This window comes from Wyeomyia smithii, chromosome 2, assembly GCF_029784165.1.
Source record: "Wyeomyia smithii strain HCP4-BCI-WySm-NY-G18 chromosome 2, ASM2978416v1, whole genome shotgun sequence".
NCBI lineage: Eukaryota > Metazoa > Arthropoda > Insecta > Diptera > Culicidae > Wyeomyia > Wyeomyia smithii.
Window position 1 is genome coordinate 93161805 of NC_073695.1, and position 16087 is coordinate 93177891.

The window sequence follows — 16087 nt, forward strand, 5'->3', positions numbered from 1 at the left end:
ATTTTTCCACTTTCTTCTCTCTTTCTTCTCTCTCTCTCTCTCTCTCTCTTGCTCTTGATTATCGTCAATTATTTTTCAATTGAATGAAAATCTGGTCTATTTTAAGGGTTGATAGCTTTTCCCATGGTAGCAATTCCATTCTTCTTGTAGCAGCCCCTGACTTCCCGGCTGTAGTGGCAGGCCAGAACTTCACCGGACGATCAAGTGATTGTATGAACATCCAAATTCGCTTCTAAAGGCCCTGTACACCTTGCCATTCATGGTTGATCCGGTGATAAAAAGACTTGCTCATACAGCATCCTTGCAACGAGATTCTGCTTGGGGGTCCTGCTGAAGTGCTTGCTGGCGTCGAATGACCACAGGCCTTCACGCCGACAGATTCATCGAACCGTGCTGTACGGTGTCAAAATATTCTTAGCTGAATCGCGCAGGATGGGTTCGACCGAACTGCTCTGCAGACTTTCAATCATAGCTACTTGTCAATCGTTTCACATTTGCAGTTGCTGCGATCAGCACGATCCAGTGTTAGAGTTTCATTGAATCGTTTCAGCATACTGTTTATGGTTGATTTGTGGAATTTGAGGCACTTCGCAAATTTTGCACCTGACCTCGCCAAATTTTCTCACTCCTTTCACGTTTCATCGTCGAGAACTTTTGATCAATTGACTCGATTTCGATGAAACTTCCACCACTATGTAAACAAACCTTCCCCATCACTGCGCTGTTATTAATTTCTCGCAACCGCCACTAGAGGCGCCACAGCAAATAGGAAGCTGTGACCAAATATTAAGTAGATCTAACTTTAGACAAGTTTATGCCAATAACTTTCTTCTAAAACTAATGAAATAACTCTCAAAGAGTAATATGGGCGCCCTGAATAGATTCAATATTGCACCTTGGATCAATTTTTGGCTTTTGTTCATTCTCCCAATTACGGAAATTCTCATACTTAGTGGGGATTTGGTCACTTTCAACTGTTTTTCAGAAACCAAAAGTTGCCATCTTAGAATTTAAAATAGTGTCTGGAGTCGACTTTTTGCTCCTGTGCATAATTACGATTACGAAAATGGATTGGATTTCAAAGAGATTCGTGGAGTCAATTTCTGGCCGCTGGGTGTTATTCTGATTGGTTGATTTCCAGAAACCAGAAGATTCCATCTTGCATTTAAAAATGACGTCTGGAGTCGATTTTTGGCTTCTGTGAATCATCCCTGTCATTTTAGGCTGCTTTCCGTAAAAATTGATTGAAACATCGGTTACATTCATATGGGACCCCTCTTTCCCAGAGTGGGAAGGAGTATTAAACCATCATAGAAATATTTCTTGCTCCCAAAAACCTCCACATGCCAAATTTGCTCCATTTGCTTGATTAGTTTAAAGTTGTGCAGAAATTTTTGTTCCTTCCGAAAGAGAAAACTATTTCAACTAGCTCTAATAGTTAAACTAATAAAATATCTAAATTTAGCTGCCAATGTCTCCACCGAAGCAGTCTGTTCAAACTTCTCTACAGTATTTAGCCCGTTATGTAAAACTTCAAATTAATTTAAAAACATCGAATAATCTATATTTTACCAGTATTAAAAGTATTTATCCCAGGTACCAGTATCTACATTTGTGAATTATTTTAATAATACAATCCGTGGACACCTGTTCATATAATTTCTAAAAACTTTGTACGGACCCTGTGCATGTCGAACCGATAACACCCACACAGACACAGTGGATGTTTCTTTGATGCTTTAAGTGCGCTTCTACCTTGTTAGCAGTCACATTCATGGAACTGTGAGTCTTGTTATTGCTCGTCTTTGGTTTACAGGGGCCTATAAACGTCAACATTTTGCCTACCAATCATAAATTCATCATGGCGGTAATAATTCATTTCAAATGCTTACAAAACTTATCTTATTCATTGAAAGTGTACATTGTACTGAAAACAAATGTTGAGGTCTTGTTTTTTTTTTTTCATCCAAAACGACATTTACTAGAGAATAAGTCTACCGACAAAATGGGACGTTTACTCTATTACACTTGTTTTAGGGCAAACCAACCAAAAAGTGGGTACCAGAAACGCTGGTACCAGAATCAATGAGTAGAGCGGGGGCCTAGCGTGGTTGGTAACGTCTCCACCAACCACGCTCGACGCCTGGGTTCGAATCCCACCGCCGACATAGGAGTCGATGGTTGTGAGGTGGCGTGATCCACTCACAACCAACCCAACTGGTCTAGATTCAATCCTAGCCGACACCGGGAGATTTTCTGAGGCGAAAAATCTCTGGGATCACGCCTTCCATCGCATGAGGAAGTAAAGCCGTTGGCGCCGGTCCGTTAATCAACGGGTCGTGAGTTAGGGTCCTGGGTGGAGTCGCCTCCCCGGGCGTCGGTGATTGGCACAAGAACAGTGGCGGAACTAGACCGACGGTAAATAAGCGAGAATAAAAAAAAAATCAATGAGTGGTAGATGGAAAATGTATGGAGTTTGACAGCCACAAGAGCTTGGTTTAAGTCAACCAGGGAATTTTAACTAGAGAAGGTATGGAAAAGCGTTTTATGCGCAGCTGGAGTAGGTGTATGATAGCTGTCCGCAACGGGACGTTAAGATCGTCATCGGTGATATGAACGCTTAGATAGGACGGACCTAATATTCGCGGTTCGGCAGGTCCTACAGAACACCATGAGTATGACGTGCCCACACATCATTTGTTCAACGATTTTAAATCAGCATACGACACAATCGATCGTGATCAGCTATAGCAGATTATGCACGATTACGGTTTTCCGGATAAACTGACACGGTTGGTCAAGTCGACGATGGATCGGGTGATGTGCGTAGTTCGAGTTTCGGGGACACTCTCGAGTCCATCCGAATCTCGAAGAGGGTTACGGCAAGGTGATGGGTTATCGTGCTTGCTATTCAACATCGCTTTGGAAAGTGTGATACGTAGGGCTGGTATCGACACGAGTAGCACGATTTTTAGAAGAACTGTTCAGCTTCTTCGGCTTCGCCGATGGCATTGATATTGTAGCACGAACCCTTGAGAAGATGACGGAGACGTACATCAGACTGAAGGCTGAAACCGGACGAATTGGACTGGCCATAAACGCATCGATGACTAAGTACATAAGAGGAAGAGGTCCCAGAGAAGAGAGTGTAAACCTCCCACCACGAATTCATATTAGCGGTGATGATATCGAGGTGGTAGACGAGTTCGTGTACCTAGGCTCACTGGTGACTGATGACAACGGTACCAGCAGAGAAATTCGTCGACGCCTTATGGCAGGAAATCGTGCCTACTTTGGACTCCGGAGGACGCTCCGCTCGAATAATCTACCGTCGCACGAAGTTAACCATCTGTTAAACACTGATCAGACCGGTAGTCCTCTACGGCCACGAAACCTAGACACATGCTCGTGAAGGACCAACGCTCCCTTGGGGTTTTCGAACGGAAGGTGTTGCGTACCATCTGTGGTGGAGTGCAGATGGGAGATGGATCATGGCGGTGGCGGATGAACCACGAGTTGCATCAGCTGCTGGGAGAACCACTCATCGTTCAAACGGCGGAAATCGGGAGAATACGGTGGGCTGGGCATGTTGCTCGTCGGGCGACAACCCGGTGAAAACAATTCTTGATAACAACCCGACTGGAACGAGGCGACGGGGCGACGGGGCGCGCAGCGAGCAAAGTGGCTCGATCAAGTGGAAGACGACCTGCGGGGCCTCCACAGACGACATGGCTGGCGAACTGCAGCCATGGACCGACTTTAATGGAGATGACTTCTTCGAACAGCAAGGGACAATTCGACCTGGAGCTCACTGGTAAGGTCAGTATGTTGTAATCGCTGGGGACAGGTGATACCGTTAATGAACAAAACAGAAATATTATTTGTGTTCTTTTATTATGATTCTTAGAACTCGAGTTTACTATTGGGTTATCCGAGAAGTTTACGTAATTTGCTCGCAGGCAACGGTCGCAGGTGACGGCTTGAATCCAATACTTTCTTTACCACTATAAGAATCTTCAAACTATTCGAAACATGGTTACTTGACAGAAAAAACGTTCGTTTTACATATGAGAAAATTGTATTTCAGCGAAACCAAAACGCGTCACCCTCTAGTCAACCCAATTGTTTTCACATATTTAAAAAATTTTTATACGTTGAAATTAAACAAACCTCATTCAATAATCGAAACGTCCCGTTGCCCTATGCCAAATCGATGGCAAAAATGCTTTTTCTAGTGTTCCAAAGGATCCTGTATGCTTTTCAGTATGGCTTGTGGTGGATTAATCCAGTTGCATTTGTGTTGTAATTGAATATGGTTGGAAAATCAATCCATTGGAGTCTACTAAAAAATCACATCGTTCAACAAGATGGTATGCTTAAAAGCGTTTTGTGAGCTATTTTCTGTCGGTGCGCCAAGTTCTGTTAGGATTTTCAATGTACACTATATGAAAGTGCTGACTTGTTCAAACAAACTAGAACTACCGATTTGAACCTTGGATTCATTGGCTAATGAGTACATCGCACTAATATCTTCGTAATTTCCTTGTGTTGCTTATTTATTGTATCCTAAAGTAGAGTTATGTTTCCATGAACTTCAAATCTAGAACATTTTTATGTTTTTTCTTTTAATTACTTTTATACTGTTCCTCAACAAACAAAGCAACGTGTTATAGTATGGAAATTGTGTTCGCTTATTTCGTTGAAACTTTACAGTATTTTGTTAATTTTAATTTATTTGTTACTATTTCTTGATCTCATCAACATAAAAAAAGAAACATGCCAGTTTAATGCCTATTTTTGATGCATGATTGCTTGCTGTCAGCTCTCGTTTTGTTTTCAGCAATACACAAACTGTGATTTCTCCGATACTGATGGCACTATAAACATAGTTTTGTTTAGTGACATTATAATTAGACAACCGAAATTTGTGATAGCCAATGCTTTATGCGTTATAAAACAAATGGCACGGACTAGTTTTCAAGAATAATACGCTTGAAGTGTCTTACTTAACGTTGTGCTGTATGTTGATGCAAATTTCAATGAAATGTATCCATTAAAACAAAACTCTTTAGACTTGGTGTCACCGCTTAAAATGTTGAAAAGCTGCTAGTTTTAACTTGATATTTTATTGTTTGTAAATATTTGTAATATCATGAAGGAAAAATTTTATGTTCTAGTGCATTACATGTTTTAATTAAAATTGTTCTGTAGTTGTAGTTATTTGCATTTACTGTTTTATCTAAACAATTTTAAACTCCGCCGGGGGAATTCGACTCGCCTTCAGTGGCTCCATTCTATTAATTCACAAGCCGACGCTGGCTGGAGACTAACGAGGCGACGTCCTGTACAAGGCCTGCTGGAGCTGCCCCGGCTGCCTGGCCGCCTTGTACCTGCATCGGCATCTGTTGCATCGGAACCTGCCCCATCATCATTTGCGGTTGTTGCTGTTCAGCGGGCATAAATTTTACTGGCGAAAATTGTACAATTGTAGATTAATATCATATCTAACATTGTCGAAACTAGGAATTGTAATTCTTAAGGGTTCGCCTATACAGGTTAAACACCAGAAGGACTATAATACTTACACACAAGCAGTCCAAGCACAGCTAACCCAATAACTCCCATAATTATCATCATCTATAAGAAAAAGTGGCATTTGAGGAGAAACACGATTCATTATACAGTTTAGCTGGAAAGTATAAATTGCTTAGTGTTACGAACCTTGAGATTCTGTAACCAGAATTTATTTTTTAGTTTGCCAGCTTGTTGTTCGAACTGTGAGGCTCCTTGCTGCAAGGCATCAGCACGGTCGTCTAGTTCCGATAGCTTCTGATCTCGTTCCAGTACCTTTTCTACGTTAGTTTTCATGATATCCACGACCTAGAAATTGAGAATGATGCGTTTGGGTCAAACCACAATAAATAAGGACCGCAAAATCAACCTAATGAAAAAAAATACGAACAAATAATAGTAAAAGTATCACACTCTTTTTTACATTACACTTTTATTTCACTTCACTTTTCAATTCTATCAAAGTGATAGAATTAAAAAATGAAATGAAATAAAAGTGTAATGTAACAGTGTGTAGATTCTGTCAACAGCTCGAAAAAAAATCAATGAATTATTACACTCTGCTGCCTGGAACTCACCTCATCGACCTGGCACTGAGTTTGCTGCAATCGTCGCTGTGCCGCGATCTGCTGTGGAGTTCGAGGTCCACCGACGATTCCATCAGCATTTGGCTCTCCCGCGGGTGGCGCAAGACCGTCTGGTGCTCCACTGATGTGTGTTTGTGTTATTATTATGATTAGTGTACAAAAAGGAAACACAATAGAAAAAAACGTGAGAAACTAGTGTGATAACTGCAGCCTCAAAATAGTTAACGTTGGGGTGCATTTTGAGCAAGCTAAATTTATTCCTATTTATTTTATTTGATAACGGTTTAAAACTAACAACTATAAACTTTAACGAATGTGACTAGGTATTTATTAAGTTTAAAAAAGGCCAAAATTCCCACTGATAAAGAATGCCCAACAAATACAATACACGCCCGCTTTAGTGAACATGAAGTGCTGCAAAATTTCCTCACTTTTTTCAGAGTTCGAGATGGTTCACTATACCGGCTGAGTACTGTAAAAATGGTTTTGCTCTAATCTTTGTAAAATAGTGAATGGCATGAGTTTTTTGGAATGTCTTTGACGGTTTGTGCTTTTTATGATGTCCGTTTGTATACTTTCAAAATTAGTGGCTTTGTTAGCTTTCGTTACGTGCGTTAGAATTATTTATCACAATATTCACAAGCAAAAACGTGTCAATGACTTTCAAAATCGTTCTGTTATTTGTTGGATATATTAGCATGAATATAAAAGATCAAACGGTAGCAATTATAAAAATTTGAGTATAATGAAAGTTGACTGATGAAAACTGAATGGAACTTACTCTTTTCCTGGTTCAGCGCTCATCCTTATAACAAGGGGTTTTTGTTACAAAACGAAAACAGTGTTGAGTGTGTTCAGAAAGGATCGAGAAAGACAGAGAAAAAAAGAAAGTTTAGTGTATGTGATGTGATAACGTATGTGAAAATAATTCACTTCGCTTATTGACTGTGTGGTTCCATGAATCGTGATTGAAATCTTCACAAATCTGAATATAAACTTGGGAACAAATGGGTTCACTGTGGTAAGGTTATTAAGCATGTGTATAGTATAAATACCACAATCTACTCATGTTAATGATTTTAATATCAATTTATTTTGCCAAGTAAACCCAAAGCTATTATAATTACGAAAAAGAACTTTAGCTAATATCGATAGCCTAGAAATCGTTCACACAACATTTATTTGACAAGCCTAGAAATCGTAATGTCGTAGTGTTGTTGGGGCAACAATTGGGTCCTAACGTTTAAGGTTGTAGTGTGTAGAAGCCACATGGAAGCCACCACGTGGTTGACTACGAATTTTCATTGGCACAAGACTCGGAAATAGTGAATGCGTTAGTTATGAAAACACTGTCATATGTTTTCATCACCATAACAAACATGAGGATATGTTTTCACATATTACGCATTAACTATTACCGAGTAGTATACCGTTGAAAATTCGCAGTCGACCACGTGGTGGTTCGAAGTCGGCCATTTGTGGCCTCAACACACTTCCACCTTAACATGAATTTCTGATTTTGATGTATCAGCTGAAAAATGTAATTTTTTGAGCAAAACGTGATTTTTAAAGAATATTAATCGTTGTCCTTCTATTTTTAAATAAAGACTCGAAAACTGCTCGAAATGTGTTGATTGACAGTCCGTCGGTTTTGTTCAGAAAACGCATTCTTTTGAAATGATATATAGAAACTGGTATAGCTTTAGGTCCCAATTGAAAAAGTTTTGCAGAACTAGTAATGAAAACAAACTCTTACACGGTTTTGTTCTGACATTTGTTTGCTCCAAAATCTGGTTGAAAGAATCTTAGCATAAATTTTTAAGTCAAAACAGCCGATAGAATTTACGATACTGATGAGTTTTATTTCGGCACTTGATGAATTCATACCAGTTGTTCTTTTTTGCGGTGTCAATGGTAATGGGACTAGCGTGACACACTTACAATACCTTGACTTGACAGACTTTTCCTGGGGAAGAAAACCTATGCTTGGAAGTTTATACGTCATGGAAAGAAGTAAAGCCTTTGACACCGTTGCGTAGTTAACAGGTCGAGCTAGGTCTTTGAATGGAACCATATTACGTTTACTCTAGTTTATTTTTTTTTTAGTTTTTCAGGTTTCATCTTCTTCATAAATCAACATTTTCCTATATCACTATTCCGGAGGCTATTTTGGTAATTTCAATCATATATGAATAATTGAAGTTCTAAGCTGCCATCTGTTTTGTACTACCCAACAAACAATTTTGTTGAATAACGTCTCTTAAGCTTTATTTCAGCAGTAAAAAGTAAAAAAAAATGTTTGCTGGGTTTATACAGGGTGTTTAATAAGTTCGAATACAATAGTTGTGTGGGTGCACACCATGTGCATTCTGTGTATTGGTATTGGTGTCAGCTTTAGCCTCATATATATGCTACCTGACGTGGACGGTGTCGACTTGCTGCCATTTGTTGTTTGATTACCGCGAACTTTCACCGCACGGAGTAAGGGGTAAGGAGTTCTTGTTTTCTGGTGAGAAACTCTTTGAAATGCTACATTCAATGTCAAAAATGGTCTGCTGTGGGCGCCGACGTTGGCCAGCATCGCCCCGTCCCACATAAATATCCCGCGGTACAAGAGCACCGTGTTGGTAGTGGTTTGAGGGGCCGTATCCAGGCGTGGGAAGCTCCCACTAGTATTTTCAAGAAAAGCTTGAAAATCATCGTCGCGTACTATAAGACCGAGGATTTGGAGAATGTTATGGCCCCGACACTTTAGATCCTCTATGGGAAGGATAATTACGACTTTCAACAGGACAGGACAGGAAGTCCAAGTGTGGTGTCGGGAGAATTTAACTGATATTCTCGATGAAATGTTGTGGCCACCCAGCTTTCGGACCTTAATCTGAGTGAACATAAACTGAGCACTATGAACCAATTTAGGAAGCTCATTTCTAAGACCTGGAACAAGATGCCGATGGACCACGTGCGTGCCGCGTGTGATTCTTTTGAGAACATCTCAAGTGTGTCATGTAGCGCAAAGGGAAGGGGGCGGCTTCGAGCTAATATGTTATAAAGGTTTTTAATAAACATTGCTCCAAAAAAAAAATACTCGGATAATAATATTTTGTCAATTCATTTTTTTACGCAGTTTTCAAGTATACTCGAACTTATTGAACACCCTGTACATTGTCTCATATTACTAAGAGGCGTAAATTTGGGATTTTCACTAATAAAGTCTGAAATGTACCTGGGAAACTGTCCCATTCCTTTACGACAACGTGAATCTGTAAAATTGTGTGAGGTGCAGCTTTGCAGCCCAAAATAATTAGCTGGAATGCTACTGTCAGGAAGGGTTCTGTTCGCGGTATTTAGAAGTATTTAGTTTACCAGTAATCATTCGTTGTAAATCGATCAACACCATCATGAGTAACGAGTTATAAATTTTATGTTACATCATGATATGGTCGTGTATCAGAGTTAGGATATACGTGGAAAGGCAGGCCTACTACCTAGGTTTTTACCACGAACTTTAAATAAATTGTTGATGTTTCGGTTATCAGTTTAAGGCCCTGAGTATTATTTAACCATTTTAGCAAAATGTTCGGCCATTACACATTTTCGCAGTAAATGTTACTCAGTTAAGCTGGCCGAACTAATACCACTGACAAACAGACTTACCACTTCATACAAAATTCCGAAAAAATTTGGCTCTTATTAACTTGTGCGACACCTACTGGACACATTCCGCAAGAGGTAAATTTTCAGCATTTCTAGCAACCATACCCTTATCTGCTGTTTCTGGCAGCATGGCGCGCGACAACTCTCAACTGAGTTCAAAGCGAAAAGGCACATCAGCCCCACCACTCTTGCGGTGAAAATATCCCGCGAAACTGAAACTGAACTCATTTGAATTGACCGTTATTTTGATCCACGATAGTAAAATTCATCGTATTCGTCTGTGTTAATTTTTTGTGTGATAATTTTATTTATTCTGGGTAGCCGATTTTTCCATCGTTTCTTCAGATTATTACCATTAAAATCAACATTGCATGTATGTTGCACTTTTTCCACCCACAAAAACCAAAAAAAAAAAATAGGACTTTACTCTGAGAATGTATACGAAATTCAGTACAAAGTATGCTTTGAACTTCGATTGCGAATCTTGGATAAAAAAACCAGGTGTAATATTTATTGTGATGTCACCCTATATTGCTTCAGATGTATTTTATATGATTTTAAATAATTTGAATTGGGGATCTGCACTTTGAAACTTATTTCAACGCTTCGTATACACTGCCGTTCCAAGCATAGTTGAGCCATGTTCTACACAAACCATTTTCACGATGTGAAAATCATCCTTGGAGCGGCAGTACAGCTGCGACGAGTGGCTCTGTTCTATAAACAGCGAATTTGTTAATCATATGTGGATGATGTTAGAGATATTAATTTTGCTCTAAGGGTAATAAAATAGGTTCAGCAGAACTGCATCGCTGATTAGTATTCGAAAATGTTGCAGTTTGAAACAAAACCCCCGAATTCGAGATAATTCGATGGAATGGTCTTGAGCAGTCTTGTGCACAGTAGCGACGTTTAAAAAATTTTGATGGAATCGAGTTTAAAGTACACAGCATTCGTGATAACCTTTCACCTAATATTAATGACTAGGCGACGATCCGCTGTTACGTTGACCAGGAATATGAAGATGGTACAAACGGTACAAACAAAAATACGAGCATGACTTTGCCATCGTGCAGCGCAGAGTGATTTCAAACTTTCAAAGATCAGGTACATATTTGGCATCATGCTCTCAGCAAAAAGCTGGCGACATTTCAGTATTTGCTCCAATTCACACTTTTCATACGTGATACAGATACCCGAATGATATCACACCTTACTTTTATAACAAATTTGAGATTTTCTTTACACTGATAGAAATCGTAGATACTTGGTATTGTAGCTCTACGATTCGCGCTCGCAAAAAATTGTGTCAGCAGAACTTCATTGGTGAAATAAAGGCAGCAAACTTGTAAGCGTTCGATGTGTATATATATTATACATATGAAAGCACTGAGGTAACTACGTCATATAAGTATAAATCAAATATGTCATATGAAACATTAAATTTGAACAGCATAAAGTTACTTTAACTGGCGTTGTATATACTTAAAAGTAAATTATTAACTAAATTACTCTACAGCAAAAATCAATTACATTGAAGTCAATCAGACCTTTCTTCTCTTTTACACCACTGTAACACAGGTCTTTTATATATTTTTTTCACCGACATTGCCCTATTACACCATTTTACTCATCCGCAGTCCGTGAAAATTGACGCAATTTCTATCTCTTCTCCTTGATGAATAATGACGACCCCAAGCTTCAGTATTGAAAAGCGTACAACGAGATGTTGAATTTTACTTTCATAGTCCTTACTTTTTTAATCCTTTGTAGCAGAATGTTCAGCTCGGGAACCTTTTTTCGTTTTTTCTTCTGTCAGATAATTCTGTGCTTAGTATTCCTTTTCACTTGAGGCAGACTTTCGATCGAAGGATACGTGTCTGATGGCCTCGTTGGTCACCGTTCGTCTAAGACAGTGGTCCTGTGCTTCGATTTCTATCTACGCCACACTTCCAGCAGCGCATAACCGAAAAGTTCACCCAATGCGCACGCCCGTTACTGAAAGCTTCCCAACATTGAAGAGAGCTTTGGTTAAGCTTTCGGAGAACGAGAAGTTTACCATCACTATCAACTGACCACTAGTAAATCATGAATGAATGGAGACGCTAAGTTGGTGGTATTCAGGGAAACAACGAGAGACTTCCTAGAGAAAGTTTGTGTACAGATTCACGCAGTTGTTGGGTTTGATTCTAAAATGAAAATCAAATTAGCTCAAGTAATGCGGTTGAATCAATAGGAAAAGCAACGTTATTATTGGCACAAAAACAGAAACAAGTCAAAAAATTTCATATCATGCGGTTTAGAAGTTCTCAAGTCACACTGTAGATTTTTGTTGTTGTAGTGCTTCGGTAAGTGGGACCGAATCTATTTTCTTCGAACTTGTCATCTTGGTTTGCAATGAAAAGTTTAATTGTTGAATCGAATTTGTATTCTTTGGCGTATTTTTTTGAGGGATTTTTTTTTGGTTGCTGAAAAGCAATTTAGAATTGTCTCGTTTGAATTTTGGATAATTGCATACTAAATACGTCCGAAATTTTCTCAATAACTGCTGTTCTACAAGCAAGTAGTCGAATTTTTGAGTCTCGGTTGGGAGAAACTTTTATCATCAGCAGATTCGTAGCGCTAGCCTTGCTAGCTTTTGTTTTATATGCCAATAGCGGACTACATTTGGTAGAAATAATTTATCGATTTCAATACTTCCTATGTTTGTTACGTTTTACTTCGTACTAATAATTTGATGACCGCGGTCCGCTAGACATTATTGTTTTTCACTATATAAATGTGGTTTAACCCATTATGGCCCGGACCTAGAACCAGATTTTTGTTCAACGCGATTTTCACGACACAGGTTTGTATTGCTGGAGAAACTCTACGATAGCTGCTCGCGTAGAGACATCAAGATCGTCATCGGGGACATGAACGCGCAGATCGGTAGGGAAGAAATGTACAAGCCGGTGATCGGCCCGCACAGCCTGCACATCGTGACGAACGACAACGGCCAGCGATGCGTAAACTTCGCAGCTTTCCAAGGACTGGCAGTCCGAAGTATCTTCTTTCCCCGTAAGGACATCCAAAAAACCACCTGGAGATCACCTGACCAACGTACAGCAAATCAAATTGACCATGTGTTCATCGACGGCCGGTTCTTCTCAGACATTACAAACGTACGTACCTATCGCGGTGCGGATATTGGCTCGGACCACTACCTAGTTGCGGTATCATTGCGCTAAAACTGTCGACCGTATACCACGCGCGACACCGCCGAGCCCAGCGGCTCAACATTAAGCAGCTCCGGAACTCCCAGGCTGCGGAGGAATACGCGCAACAGCTTGAAGCGGTGCTACCCACAGCGGAGGGGCTGGGCGCATTGCCTCTTGAAGACGGCTGGTGCAGCATTCGCACAGCTATCGGGGAGACCGCAACGGCGACACTAGGAGTGGAAGCACCAAGTGGCAGAGACGACTGGTATGACGGGGAGTGCGAGACAGCGGTGAATGAGAAGCACCGGACCTGGGCGATATACCTGGGCAGGTCAACGAGAGAGAACAAGGCCAATTACAAACGGGCACGGAACGACATGACCACGCTTCTCAGACGAAAGAAGCACCAGCAAGAGGATCGTGAACATGAGGAGCTGGAGTAGCTGTACCGTGCCAGTGAAACGCGGAAATTCTATGAGAAGGTAAACCAGTCCCGCAGAGGCTATGTGCCGCAAGCCGACATGTGCAACGACGCGGATGGGAACCTTCTCACAGATGCCAGCGAGGTGGTCGACAGGTGGAAGGAGTACATCGATGGACACCTGAATGGCGAAACAGTACACAGAAGCGGAGCAGGAACTGACCTAGGAGCACCAGCAGCGGATAACCGAGTACCAGCCCCCGATATTCATGAAGTTCTTTGTGAGATCGGGAAGCTGAAAAACAATAAAGCCGCAGGCAAAGACGGACTACTGAGCGAGCTCTTGAAACATGGAAGAGAAGCGCTCGCTAGAGCGCTGCACAGGGTCATTTCCAGGATTTCCAGGACATCTTCATTGACTTCACGGCGGCCTATGATACAGTCGATCGAGAACAGCTATGGCAGATCATGCACGACAACGGATTTCCGGATAAACTGACTCGATTAATCAGAGCCACCATGGCGCCACAACCGAGTTTTTCACTGTTCGTTTTACCGAACAGCGGGCCAATATGTGATAGAAATATAAATTGTGAAGAATCCTGCAATGATTTTATGGAAATTTGTTCTCTATGTGGTTCAAAAGCTCAAAAACATTCAGAATATCAGTGGTGGGCACCGCTAACTGAAAATTTAGCGACGCTAATCGCTAATCCGGTTACTGAAAAATTTAGCTCGATAATCGCCAAACACGTGGGAGTCCCCGTGGTGTTGGTGCTGAGGTGGAGATAGATGGGGAACGATTTGAAGTGGTTGACGAATTCGTTTATCTTGGTACGCTTGTGACATGTGACAACAATATGAGCCGTGAAGTGAAACGACGAGTTGCAGCTGCGAACAGGGCTTTCTACGGACTGCGTAACCAGCTAAGGTCCCGTAGTTTGCAAACTCGCACAAAACTAGCGCTGTATAGGACGCTGATACTCCCGGTGGCCCTTTACGGACATGAAGCATGGACGCTGAAGGAAGCTGATCGACGAGTGCTCGGAGTTTTTGAGTGTAAAGTTCTGCGATCGATACTTGGCGGTAAACTAGAAGAAAGAGTGTGGCGCAGACGCATGAATCACGAGTTGTACCAGGTATACAAACATGCTGATATAGTGAAGGTAATACAGCGGGGCAGGCTTCAGTGGGCTGGACATGTAGCCAGGATGCCTGACAAGAGAGCCGCCAAAACTATCTTCAGTAGAGAACCAGGAAGAGGCCGTCGACTCCGTGGTAGGCCTCGCACGAGGTGGATGTGCGCGGTGGAAGAAGATGCACGATCTGCTGGTGTACGGGGAGACTGGAGAACGGCTGCCCAAGACAGGAGAAGCTGGACATCTTTAATTCGTTCGGCCCTAGACCGGTGAACGGTCCGTTAGCTAACAAAGTAAAAGTAAAGTAAGTAATCGCCAAACACTATTTAAACGCTAAATCCATATTGGCGGAAATTTCGCTAATCGCTAATCGCTAACTTATTAATACATAGATTGGGGAGCTGCGTAGCCGCAAGGTTACAGAGTCCGCTTTGTCAAGCGGATGGTCGTGGGTTCGAATCTTAGTAGAACCAGGCCATCCTATGTCAAAAAAAGGACTTTAAGCATGGGTTTATTCTCAGGCTCCCCACCAGTTACCCTTCCTTAAGCTGAAATCTACAAATACCTTTGCGTGACTTTCTCTTAACAAAAATGAGTCCCTCTTATCAATAAAACTGGCCAGAAGGACGCACGACGAAACTTCTCCAGGGAATTATAATTGGTGATATTTGGCAAGAGGAACGAGTATCGGTATAGTAGAACAGTAAACGTGTAAGGAAGAGTATGGCACATTACACACAAGCACTGATGAACAATAATAATAAGCAATGCCACTTCTCAATAGAGGTATTGCTATTAACAGAAGTGCGGGATACAGCAGACACCCGGGCATATCTCACAATAGATCTACGATTCTGGTCGCAGTGAGGAAGCCCATACAGGAAAAAAAATACATAGATTGTCAAATGGATATGCTTATGGCTCATAAAAACAAATAAAAATATTTACTTTTTGTGCTATTTACAATAAGATCTTATCGAGGTTCAAAATTCACAAAACAGTCATACTTGAGAATTTTGTGAAAATAAGGCGCAACAAAAGTGATTCTGCATGTATGTCATACAAATGTTTTTAAAATCTCAAATATTATCTGATTGGAAAAAATAGAACTGAAGTTGCGTATGGCAATATGCAGAAATTTTTAGCGTTCCAAAAATTTAATCTAGATCACCTTAAGCTTGTTCTCCAGAATGCTCCTGTGGCTTATACGATAACTCGAGCCCCATTCTAGAGTAAAAAAACTGACTTGCACTTGTGTCGTAAAGAAAGGAATTCTACATACATAATTAAAATTCATTGCCGGGCACGGCACCACTGAGTGCTCGGTTGAAAAATTAATGACAGCTGTCTTACTTTTTCGTAAATCTCGATTCAACCGAACTGAAATTTCCGCACAAAATATTACTGAGCTATCACTATCCAGATTACGGATATTTTGTGCCGAAATTTCAGTTAGGTGAACCGAGATTTACGAGAAAATGTGACAGCTGTCAATAATTTTTCAACCGGAAA

The 16087-nt window shown here is 40.9% G+C and overlaps 1 protein-coding gene across 2 annotated transcripts; it reads right to left on the minus strand.

Annotated features, from left to right (window-relative positions):
• Window positions 1-3875: 3875 nt before the first annotated feature.
• LOC129721199 (vesicle-associated membrane protein 2-like) lies at window positions 3876-11740 on the minus strand. 2 transcript variants are annotated; one of them, XM_055673487.1, is made up of 6 exons: window positions 11366-11740; window positions 6940-6963; window positions 6150-6279; window positions 5722-5880; window positions 5586-5637; window positions 3876-5467 (listed from the first exon to the last, which is right to left on the minus strand). In XM_055673487.1, exons 1-6 carry the CDS (start codon window positions 11422-11424, stop codon window positions 5298-5300), a joined length of 594 nt encoding a protein of 197 aa, XP_055529462.1. In that variant the 5' UTR covers window positions 11425-11740; the 3' UTR covers window positions 3876-5297. The 2 variants fall into 2 exon arrangements, with proteins under 2 accessions (XP_055529462.1, XP_055529463.1); XM_055673488.1 differs by having other exon boundaries at window positions 11571-11739.
• Window positions 11741-16087: the final 4347 nt, after the last annotated feature.